The sequence below is a fragment of the Scyliorhinus canicula genome, chromosome 7, assembly GCF_902713615.1.
Source record: "Scyliorhinus canicula chromosome 7, sScyCan1.1, whole genome shotgun sequence".
NCBI classification, from domain to species: Eukaryota; Metazoa; Chordata; class Chondrichthyes; order Carcharhiniformes; family Scyliorhinidae; genus Scyliorhinus; species Scyliorhinus canicula.
The window spans coordinates 29,517,263-29,529,912 of NC_052152.1; the positions used below are offsets into that span (position 1 = coordinate 29,517,263).

The 12,650-nt window shown below is 45.0% G+C and overlaps 1 protein-coding gene across 1 annotated transcript; it reads left to right on the forward strand.

Moving 5' to 3' along the window:
• Positions 1–8,307: 8,307 nt before the first annotated feature.
• LOC119968822 (oligodendrocyte transcription factor 3-like) lies at positions 8,308–10,137 on the forward strand. Its single transcript, XM_038801657.1, has one exon. The coding sequence runs from the start codon at positions 8,946–8,948 to the stop codon at positions 9,594–9,596; it is 651 nt and encodes a 216-aa protein (XP_038657585.1). The 5' UTR covers positions 8,308–8,945; the 3' UTR covers positions 9,597–10,137.
• The last annotated feature ends 2,513 nt before the right edge of the window (positions 10,138–12,650 follow it).

Consider the following 12,650-nt stretch of genomic DNA (forward strand, 5'->3'; position numbering starts at 1 on the left):
ATTCCCCTCGGAGGTGAGGTCGCCAGGTCACAATTTTGTTGACCTGTTGGGCTGGATTCTCAAAGCCTCCATGCTGAAATCATGTTCGGCGCAGGGGTTGAGAATGGCCGTTTACCTGGAAATTGGGACTGGCACCGCTGAAGCGATTCTCCGGTCCAAATCCCTCGGGAGTCGCTCGCGCACGATCTACGCAGTGCGAGTAGGGGGCCATTAACAGAGGCCCGTGATTCTCTGCGCAAAACTGGCTGAATTCCCGACAGCGTAGTTCTAACCACATATCGGCTGTCGGGAACCTCGGCGGCTGCTGACTCAGTCCGTGGCAGCCCTGGTGGGGGGCGGGGGAATCGATCACCAGGGCAGGCCTTATGGACGGCCAGAGGTGCGATCGGGTGGCACAGACCAGTGGGCACGTGCGATCTCGGGGGGGGGGGCCTACATTTTATATGACGGTCTGCAGTGCGGGCCGGCCATGTCGCATGGCGTGGCCGCCACAGGCGGCCGCCGTGCGTCTACATGGACTCCCAACCGGAAGTACAGGGCATATCCGTAGCCAGAGTTACAAGAAGCACTCCGGGGCCCTGTCAGACCCCTGCAGGTAGGAGAATTGCTCAGGACTTTCTTAAGGAAAGTCCAGAGTGAAACGCCAGCGTTTTTTCGCTGGTGTGGGGACATAGCCCCATTTTTGGAGAAATGATGCTGGCATGATGTCACGCCAGTGCCTGGGGAATATTCCATGAGGGATGAAGGTCTGGAGCGAGTGCTTGCTAATTTCATGCTCATGTATTAAAATGAGGTGCCTGGGCTCACGCTGCGTGATTCACATTACTCCACTGGCGAGGGCCGGGGAAGATTCCAAAAGCCAATCACACCACAGAGAATTCTTTACAATATTGTAAATGTGTGACATATTCCTGATTCTATCCGATTCTATCCAGATTTCGAGCCCGCGCCGACATTATCACGGACGGAGAGAGAGGGGTCAAAATCGCCCCTATATTGCGTGGAATAGCCTTTAACCCTTTTAGAAGGAGCTAAGAAAGAAACATCACTGTGCTTTCAGCTTCCCAGCATCTACTTAAGCAGAAGCTAGTGGTAATGCTTTGCCATTGCCTGTGGCATCACCCTAGGAGCTCTGACATTAATCAGAACTGTATGATAACATAATTAGTAATAATATATGGAGACATCTGTGTGACAAACAGAATTGTGGTATGGCGATAATCAGACGTCTCTGGCAGCCTTATTGTCTCAATCTCCATTTTCAGCATTGTCATGAAAACTGGCCAAATGGAGATTCTCCCAAAGACCTGCAGCCCCCTGACTGCATGTGTTCTATCAAGAGTATTCTTCCAGCATTGGTTCCACTCTATTAACAGCTTGTAAACTTCTCATTATCTCCTAGGGGATATTGGGGACGGGGTAGCAGGCGGCTGTCTGCCTTCCCATTGCCTGCACCTGCCTTTCCCAAACAGACATTAAAACCCTGGAGGTCTAGATCAGGAATATGTCACACATTTACAATATTGTAAAGAATACGTATTTAGAGGCTAAACATATGGGCAAAATCACCATAACTTGAATTAGAAAGTTAATGCCCAACTCCTTTTATTTATTTTGAACTGTGCTGCAATTAATATAAACATTTAGGCTAATTTGTTGCATGGATGATTTTGTTTTGTAAACCATGGAATTCAAAAATAGTTAATTCCTAGTAAATTTACTTCCAGATCTTACATCAGGAGTAAACTGAAACCATCAAACACATTTTCAGCTGAAAAATGATGAAAAGTTATCATGGTATTTAAATGAAATACATTTATGTACAGTTAAAAAGGACACTTAATTTTTTTTTATTTAAATAAATTTAGATTACCCAATTATTTTTTCCAATTAAGGGGCAATTTAGTGTGGCCAATCCACCTACTCTGCACATTTTTTTTTGGGTTGTGGGGGCGAAACCCACGCAGACACGGGGAGAATGTGCAAACTCCACACGGACAGTGACCCAGAGCCGGGATCGAACCTGGGACCTCAGCACCGTGAGGCGGTTGTGCTAACCACTGGGCCACCCTGCTGCCCAAAAAATACACTTAATTAATTTATTTTTTAAAATACGTATCAATTAAAAGGCTTAATGTAACACAATTGAAACCTTGTTCTCCATGGACTGTATAATTGAAACAGATCTTTCTGAAATACCCATTAATGCCACCAGTTTTAGAGTACACACAACAACAAGCTGCAGTTCATGAGGCGTAGGTACACCCACCGTGCTGTTAGGTAGGGACATCCAGGATTTTGACAGAGTGACAGTGAAGGAACGGCGATATATAATGGACTGCCTGCTGTGATAGTGGAGTGGCACACTTTAGGAATTTTCAAGTGGTTATTAGATAGGCACATGGAGCACACCAGAATGACAGGGAGTGGGATAGCTTGATCTTTGTTTCGGACAATGCTTGGCACAACATTGAGAGCCGAAGGGTCTTATTCTGTGCTGTACTGTTCTATGTTCTAAGTCGAGTTGGTGAGTGACTTGAAGGGGAGCTTCCAGGTGGTGGTGCTCCCATGTATCTGCTGCCCTTATCCTTCTAGATGGTAGTGGTCGTAGGTATGGAAGGTACTGCCTATAGAGCCTTGCTGAGTTCCTGTAGTGCCTCTTGTGGATTGTACACACTATTTGTCGGTGCTGGAGGAAGTGAATGTTTTTGGAAGGGTTTCCAATCAAGTGGGCAGCTTTGTCTTGGATGTGCTGAGCTTCTTGAATGTTGTTGGAACTTCATCAATGCAACCAAGTGGAGAGTATTCCATCGCACCCCTGATTTGTGCCTTGTAGATGGTGGACAGACTTTGGGGAGTCGGGAGATGAGTTACTTATCAAAGAATTCCTAGCCTCTGACCTGCTTTTGTAGCCACAGTATTTACATGGCTAGTCCAGTTCAGTTTCTGACCAATGGTAAGCCCAGGATGTTGATATTGGGGGTTCAGCATCGGTAATGCCATTGAATGTCAAGGGGAGATGGCTGGATTCTCTCTTGTTGGTGATGGTCATTGCCCAGCACTTGTGACATGCGAATGTTACTTGCCACTTATCAGCTCAAGCTTGGATATGGACATGGATTGCTTCAGTATCTGAGGAGTCTGGAATGGTGCTGATCATTCTGCAATCATCAGCAAAGGTCCCCATATCTGACCTTATGATGGAGGGAAGTTCATTGATGAAGCAGCTGAAGATGGTTGGGCCAAAGACACTATCCTGAGGAACTCCTACAGAAATGTCCCAGGACTGCGATGATTGTCCTCCAACAGTCACAACTACCTTCCTTTGTGCCACGTCTGACTCCAATCAGAGTGGAGTTTCCACCCTATTCCCATTGAGGTCAGTTTTGCTAGAGCTCCTTGATACCATTCTCAGTCAAAGTAAGCACCCGGTGATTTACAAAGCATTAGGCATCTTCAGGAGAGGGTGGGGTTGAGTCGCCTTCTCAGCAGAAGCACAGGGGTAGGCTGTCCATAGCCTTGGAGTCAAAGGACCCACTTCACAATTGTACTCACCAAAAAAGCAGGATGTTTGAGCAAAATGACTCTCGCGTGCAGGCACAGAGTTCAAACTCCAGCAGCTGCCCATAGCTGTGGCTGGAGCCTGCGACTAATTTCTGGAGATTCTAATTTCTGAACCATTCAGTGATTCTGTCACCATGAAAATGCAGGCTGCAGTCTTCGTGGTAATAGAGGACAGAATATACAGGAATCTGTATGACGGTTTTTAGAAGCCGGTGTCTTGAATGCAGGGACTGTCTCTGAAGGCTTTTAGCATCTGATCATAGCCATAGAACAAATCAGTCCACTAATCAATGGTGGCTTAAGTTTAGGGTTCATTAGAATGGAGAAGTATAGTAGGCTGTCATTTCTCCTGACCACATTACATGCCAGTTTTATGACCTTCTCTTATAAAGCATCGTGCAAGTGGCATGAAGGTAATACACGACTGCCCAGGCAGAAGATCCATTAATGCAGCAGTGTCCAAGTCTTTTTCAGATTGTACAGATGTGCGGGATTCAGCAGGCAGCAAATATGAAGGATGTATGCTCCAGCAAATATTGCAAAACCCCTGCTATTCTATCAAATCAGTCAAAATATACTGTTAGGCCCACATGGTTCTTTCAATCACAACCCCAAGAGAGGCTTGTGGTAGAGGATGAAATGTTAAACCAAGGTCTAACTGTCCTACAGAGGTAGATGTAAAATGGCCCAGCTCACATTCAGGGTCCCCCTGAGCTTATTGCTCAACCAACAGTTCCAAAACAGTCTAATAATTTTTCCCACTGCTGTTTGTGGGGCATTGCTGTGCAAACGGGCTACTGTGTTTGCCTGTGCAACGTGGTTCAACTTCAAAAATAATTAATTAGCTGTAATGTGTTCTAGGGCATGTGTGGATGTAGAAGGGGCTTCAACTTATTTGCTATTGACTGACTGATGAGAATCAATGGCATCTGAGGTCAAGGGGTGCGTGTAAGACTCGATGCTTAATTTTTTTTTTCAAAGGATATCAAGAATGCCAGACCACATTTTATATCTCGTCCATGTGGTGGTAGATAATCCTTATTTTTAAGCAGATGTAATGGTGCTCCCATTGGCTAAGAAATTCTAGGATTATTGTCCAGCAGTGTTAAGGGAACAGTGGGATATGTGGACATCAGGCAGGTGCGAAACATGGAGGTGTTGATGTCCCCATAATATTGCTACATCTGTCCTTCCCGCTATTAGATAACCAGATAACAAAATTTGTGAAGTATTGCGGGGTATTCTATAGATAATACATACTGCAGCCAAAGTGTGCACGTGGTGGAAGAGGTGGTTATTGCCAGCCATTATTGTAGAGTTACAACTGGGATTCATGTGAGAATTTGTGTGTTTTCAAATACTTACTGCATACTAGCCCGATGTAAAAACAATTATTCAGGAAATGGCGTTTGTGTTCCATTATCCCCCTACCTACACCAATAGAATGCCAAATAACAATGTACTATACAGTTTATTCTGCCTGCAAAGCAAAGCTTTCAATGCTCACTTGTGAATTCTCAGCATGCAACCTTAATTGATGGCCCCATACTCCGTGGTAAAGTGGAAAAGGCATTACGAACAGAAAGAAGTAAACTCCAAATGAATGGGTGTAGGTGCTCTGCATTTTAATGAGAACTGGCGAGTGCCCGGTGGCATTGCTCACGGGTGAAGCATATCACACAAACTGCTTGGATTTCTGTTTGAATCGATTCTTAGATTTCTGACACGGAGCTCAGAAAGAGTTCTGGCGTATGTTTGGCGGGAGCAGAGGAGGGTAATGGAAATGCCAGTGGAAAAGTCCAATCCATGGTCCCAGGGCAACCGTGTGCCTCCTGGGACTGAACGATTTACCCCTGCAAACTGAGGCAATTCGTATTGACATTTTCCACATGTGCAGAAATGTTCTGTTTGAACAGGTTTGGGAAGCACTGCTCTTAGCGCCATTGCCTCGCCGTTGGATAGATTTCAAATCAGAGCGCCAAGATGTTATTACCGACTAAATATTCGACATTTGGAAATTAATGAGGATTTTATATTTCGGTCAAAATGACAAAAGTGTGAACGTTCCGGGCACAAAAAGTTAATGAGACCCATTGCCTGGAACTGAGATATGGCAACAGGTAAAGCAGCAACGGTATAAGCATCAGCTCTCCAGCAAACCATGTCACTGTCCAAAGTCAATTCAAGTTTCAAATGGTGAACACATTGCAGAGAGAGTGGCAGATTAACATATTTCTTTTTACACAGCCAGGACACAGCTCTACTTGTGGTCAGATTGCGACTTTGGCGTTTTACTAAATTATCTTAATTGAATAATAAATACTAAAAAAAATACATTTTCAAATATTCTAAAGCTGAAAGATTGTATCGGCAAACACTCAACGGTGACAATTTATTAATACATTCAGTCAGACGCTCTTTAAATCAGAAATGTCGTCAGGGTGTTAAAACTGAATAGCAATTGAAACACGGATTTACCACCCACAGTGGAGATTATCTAAGTGTATTTATTTGCTTATTGACATGCGTTTTCATCTGGTTTTGTTCTTACTTTCTTTACGGGACTTTCCTCGCAAAAAAAGTAATCTCAGATTTTTTTAAAAAAATCTTCCTCTTTTTTTTCTCTCATTTTCATTTAGCATCTTCCGAAGTCACCTTTACTGGCGCCCGAACTGTTCCATAATTCATCGAGAGCCTCTTTGTGAGGCGGGGAGTCAAAGTGGAGCAGAAATCTGTTCATGTGCCACCCTCGCTCCCTCCTCTGACGGTGCATTGATGGTTTGTTCCAGTCAATTCCCCATCTTCCTGTGGCATTCTGTCCCTTCAATGGGGACATGGAGAAAGCGGATGGCAGGACCCAATGCAGGGAAGTGACTTCACTGGCATCTTTGTTCAGTCACAGCACACTCGCCTTTCTGTGCCTTTCAAAGGCTTGTGTTCTCTCTCTCTCTCTGTCTCTTTCAGGTTAACTGCGCCCAGCATTGGAGCCGGCTTCTCTCAAAATGAGAAACCGGGGAATCTTTTCAAGTTGTCTGAAGCGCCCCCTTCGTCCGCCAGTTGTCCCGTTTCCTCAGAGATGAACTGCGGCGGTGGCTGGTATTATCACCAACACGGTTTACATTTTTAGTGCCAGCTGGCTACCGCGAAGAGCGCTGATGTTTATAAATTGGAAATGTAAACTCCGAGTCGGTGGTCAATGTATAAAAGAAGGAATGTCTTTTCTCGCACTGATTGTTCTGTACATTATTGATTCATTTGTGGCGCTTTGCTGAGCTGTAGATGCAACTTCCTTGGGTAATAAATTGGCGGGATGATTGATGTTCACCTGCGCTGCCAAAGTCTGCTTTCACTCTGCTCCTGGCGAGCAGCACTTGTTAAAGTGTTTTTAGCATATCCTTACACAGAGACCAGAACAATTCTTCCCCCGTTGTGCATTTGGCAGGATGATGTCCAATTACCCTCGACAGTGACCATGGGTCGTTAATGTTTTCGTTCAATGTTTCAATCGGTATCAATATGCGTCGCCGGTCCCCTTGGCGGCTGATGTTTCTCTTCATTGTAAGCTGTCTGGCGCGGCCTTTGGCTCCATTAATAAAGCCACCGGCCCTAAATGCTTGTTGATCCTATGAAGGATATTTAAATATTAAGGTACCCCCCCCCTTTGTTTATCTTTTTTAAACAATTTGTAGAAATTGGTGAAAGTGCTGGCATGATGGTATACCATTGACCACCGTCATTACTAGCATTTCATCCATGATGGCCTAAGATTGTTTGCAGCTCGCTGACAGGGAGAGCGCTGACATCCAGAAACAGATCTCTCCAGCTTCTGTTTCTGTCTGTGTGTTTGCTCTTTTTTGCCAGGGGACTTGGCAGTGTATTGATGAGTGTATTGAGTGAATTGGTTGTGGGCCGGTTCAGACACTTCTGTCCTGGTGTTGGAGAGGAAAGGTGGCATCAACCGGGACCTCTGCAGGAACTAACATTGTTGTCGAGCATTATATTAATATTTTTCGAAAATACTCAGAAACTTCAGGTTTCCGTCCGGTTGTCGGTAGCTTGGGGTGCTGAAGATCCCTCCTCTATCTATACTTTTCTCATGACTCTATTAAGTATATATTCTGATCAACTCTCATTTCCCATCTCCACACAAACATTGCTCGTCCTGCCTGCAGTGTTTCCAGCATTCCTGTTTATATTTTAGATTCTCAACCTCCGCAGTATTTTGCTTTCATGCACCTGTCTCCAGCTTTAAAAAAATCCTTTGAACAAGAACTCAGCATATTTGTTACAATGTCGAATACTTTGTTGTTTCAATGTGTCGTCTTCTGCTCTGCAGGGAATTCGACACGTGTTATGTTCATCTTTTTTTTAAAAATGAAGTGGCTGTACGTTGTGTGCCCTCGACTAAAATCGATATTTTTAAAATGTTAACATGGACCAAAGTATCAGTTTGCGAACTAATCAGCACCTCGATAGTTTGGAGTTTTTGTGGAGTATCCCCCCCCCCCCCCCCTAAATTAGTTCCCAGTGTGTTTTCGTCTATCCTTGAATACAAGTTTTCACTTCATACTTTCCTGCATATCAAAAGAGTGAGACAACAGCGATGCCGACATGTATTCTCCCCCGCCCGGGACACTGCGGAGGGGGTTCAGGGGTAATCTCCACGGCCACTAGCTTTGGGATATTCAATCGCAAAGTTGCTACAGAGGGGGAGGGGGAAAATTAAATAGAAATGAAGTCAATCCATGTGGTGTTATAACACGAGTTTAATGTTTAACCAACGCGGGGGTGGCAAAAATCAACATCCAAAATCAACATTCTGGGAGCCTTCTCTCAGAGGAAAGAGGGAATGTAATCAACAACAAAGCGACAGAGAAGAGTGGGAATTGAAACAGGACACAGGAAGGAGGGAGGGGACTGCGGAGTAGCAGAGCAAACGTTTAAAAGGGCTTTAAGCAAATGAAAAAAAAAGCAAGACAAATGGACATATCTAGAGACGGGAGGGGGATGGGGGAGTGTGAACGTAAAGCCTACTGAGACTATCCATTGAAAGCCTTTCACCAATGGCGTTGACCAGCTGCAGGGTCCACACTTGCAATTGGCTGAAGCATGTCCATTCCCTGATAAATACCTTCACTCTTTCGCCGTCTCCAGGTTCATTTTTAAGTCGGACTGAAGCTGAGTTCCTCCAGAGACTCTCACACATTGAACATTGAGCCTGCAAACCCCCCACCGCGGCAGGAACTTCCAGATCCTCCCCGCAACAAACCCTCGCCTTCCATCCCACCGAGGAACCGAAGAGGGGGAAAGCCAATTGCAAGCCTCATCCGCTTGCCCCACTGATTTCGTTCCTGCCCGAAGCGGACTCTGGACTTCAGACCATGAGCGAGTTGCTGAAGTCGCCCCCAAACGAGCTGCTCTTGGTCACCTCCACCCTGTACAACATCCCCCACAAGGTCGACCCGAGCGACCACCCGCATTCCCCGGACGAGTCGCCCAGTCCCACCCCGTCTGCCAAGTCCAGGAGTAAGAAGGATCTCACGGAGGACGAGCAATTCCTCCTGAGGAAGAAGATCAACAGCCGGGAGCGCAAGAGGATGCACGACCTGAACGTGGCCATGGACGCCCTGCGGGAGGTCATGCCTTACGCCCACGGGCCGTCGGTGCGGAAGCTGTCCAAAATCGCCACCCTGCTGCTGGCCAGGAACTACATCCTGATGCTGACCAGCTCCCTGGAGGAGATGAAGAGACTGATCGGCGAGATGTACGGCCGGAGCGGCTCGGCAGCGCGGCTGGGCCAGCTGCCCGTGCTCACAGCCGGGGGCTCGCTGCTGCTGGGGGCCGCCCCATCGCTCCTCACCCTGGGCAGCCCCAGGCACTCGTCCCCCACCGTCAAGTGCCCCCTGACTCCGGACGATCAGCCCTGTTTCCAGCAGTGGCCTGGCTCCCCCTGCGCCTGTGCTGCCTGCAGGTTTCACTGCATTCCCTCCAGCCTGAGTGCTCAGAGTCACCAGGCCAGGTTTCCCAAGTGATGCTGGAAGTCACCTTAGAAACTCCGCACTCGGACTTTACTCCAATTCTTAAGAATATTGTAAAACAAAAGTGTACGAATGATTTTTTAAAAAATAGACGTGTACGAATCTGGGCCAGAATAATACTTTCTCTACGTTATAAGCACTATTGCCGATTTTCCCTGTTGACATTAATGCTTAGGATTGGTAGATGGATTAGGATTAGGATCTCATTGATGTTATGGCCAAAGCTACTTACTGTTTTAGGATTAATGAAAGAATACGCGGATAGTTTTCCAGGCTGGGTATCTGCCCGCGGTACTTAATCACAGAATCGTCAGGATGCAGGCACCAGACCTCCGGACTTTGTGTGACTGTTAGGCTGGACCCAGGCGAGCTATCTGTGTGGCTTGTGCAAGAAAACATTTGTTTCGTTCTAATTGCCGAATAACCACGTCTTTACAAAACGTTGAGCTTTTTTTTAACAAGTGAATAGCTATTTATTGTCAACACCGCTCCTTGTTTTTATACTTGATCTCATAATAAATCTTTTTTAAAACAATCTCTTTGAGAACTGCACTGTTACTGATTAGTGACTGATGTTTTGTTGCCAATTACTATAATCGAAATTACATTGCATTAAATGTATTTTTCAGTTTTTATATATATATATATATATATGCAATAAATGTTTTGATATGCACTGTTGGAGCAATCATGATGTTATTTTGCACGTTTATTTCTACCCTTCCCGCGCATCTGGGCAAAGCACTAGTCTCTGATCTCCCAAGGTTATTGGCGCGTTATCTGTGGATCAGTTTACTCAGGAGGAGGGACTGACCTGTCAAGTTTTATTTCAGAAATGTTACATTTTAATGCAATTTGGAGCATTTCTTATCAGCAGTTAATTCATTAAATAACTTTGCATTTAGTGACTAATATTCCAGAGTTTGCTGTCAATGCGTGGAATTTGCAATTAAACATACAGAAGGTTAAAATCCTTGAAGTGAATTCCGGTGGAAATAACCATTAATCAGAAATTTCATTGATCGAAAGCAGCACTCCTATACTGCGTCCAGATTAACATCGAAAGTAAGTGCTCTACCATTCACTATACTTTCTAACCGAGGGAATTCACTAGTTTCATTTCTTCTTTATCTGTAAGTTAATTGTAAGGTTATTCATGAAGGTCCTCCCTTCTCAGCTTTGCCCCTCGCCTGAGGTGTGGTGACCCTCTGGTTAAATCACCACCAGTCAGCTCTCCTCCCTCAAAGGGGTGAAGAACCTATAGCCATCTCTGGGACTATGACGACTTTACCTTATTTGTAAGTGTAAGTGCATTACGCGCCATTTCTTACACAGAGAATATTTAACTTTTTAAAAAATAATAATCTTTATTGTCACAGGTAGGCTTACATTAACACTGCAACGAAGTTACTGTGAAACTTGCAGCTAAAGATCATTGTGCCGTATTTTGGAAAGCACTTGAGAATTCAGTATTTGAACGGTTCTGTGTAGCTGTGGGAATAAGTGTTGCATGAGCCTAATGGAACAGGTTGGGGCAGTTTGGACCAAAAGTTGCGATTTTCTTGCTGCTTTTGTGTCAAGACAGCAATTCTTTTCGACTCCAGCAGGTCAGGCTCGCTGTAATCAGATGGGGACATCCCAAGCGTGAATGTGGCGGCGTAGATGATCTCAACCAGTCCCCCCATCCTCTCTGATTAACAGGGTATCTGACACATCCCATGCGAGAGTCTCAGTAACGTTGAACATTGCTCATTTCACCTGCAATAAGGGACAACGTTTTTTTTAAAAGGATATTCCATAGAATATTTAAGAATGCGGTCAGTTCCTGCGAATGTTCCGTTTAAGCAGTTTATCTGTTTGAAATTACCTCCAGTGGGGCAAAGGACAGGGGCATCTTCGGGAAATATCAATAAGCGTTGGTCGGATTTTCCCCACTTAAATAAGCTAACAAAAGGGACAGTAGCAAAGATGGATGCGAAATGGACTGAGTGACAGAATCCTTGTATCAATGACCTGGAGACATTGGTGTTCAGGGCACAATGTCAAAATTGGAAACTTTCAAGTGTGGTGAACCATGAGGAGGATTGTGTCAAACTTTCTAGACTCTACGGGAGACGGCTGGAGTATGGTGTGAGATAGAAGCTTGGTTGTGATCATGTTGAATGGCGGGATAGACTCGTGTTCCAGCTGCCATTTCCAATGTTTTTAACTTCAAAGGGACAGGTTGGCAGAATGGGTGGATAAGTGACAGGTAAAATTTTATGCAGTTCAACAAAATATTTTCTTTAAAAAAATGAATGCAGCAAAGTGTGAAGTGATTTACTAGGACGAACAGGAAACACAATGCATTTTTAAAAAAAAAGTACAATTCTAAAGGGCGTGGAATAAGGCAACATTTTAAGCTGCAGGGTATGACGCTGTGGAAATCAGACATTCACTCCAGCGGGGTTGGATTCAACAGACAGGGTTTGGGAACGGGAGGGGATAGAGAGGTTTAGGGACTTGTTTGTTGAGGGTAGATTTGCAGAGTTTAGGGAACTAGTAGAAAATTTTCAACTTCCGAGGAGGAAAGGGTTCCGGTACTTGCAGATTAGGACTTTTGTGAGGAAGGAGCTGGCCACGTTTCCACCGTTGCCCCACCCTACATTGCTCGAATAGCAGGTGAATGAGATAGGGGAGGGCAAGATCTCCGATATTTATGGGCAGGTAATGGAGATGGAGAGGGCCTCGTTGGAGGAGTTAAAGAGGAAGGTAGGGGAGGAGTTGGGTGGTGCATTTGGGGGGGGGGGGGGGGGGGTTTGTGTGAGACCTCACGTAGCAAGTTACAATTCTCTGCAATTCTTTACAATTCTCTGCAGGAACAGAGGAACCTGGGTGTGCATAAATCAGATGCAGATCTATCTTTAGGACATATTTAACATAATTTAGTGTCAATCCCACCTTCTCACTTAAACAAATGATAACTTACAAGACAATCTGCGCAATTCATGTTGAGTTTTGTAAATATTTTCTTCAGATTTCCTAATCCTTAACCCCCAAACACAAACG

What these genes read in the sequence shown, in the direction of transcription:
- LOC119968822 (XM_038801657.1), top strand. Translation starts at nt 8,946, where the DNA reads ATGAGCGAGTTGCTGAAGTCGCCCCCAAACGAGCTGCTCTTGGTCACC.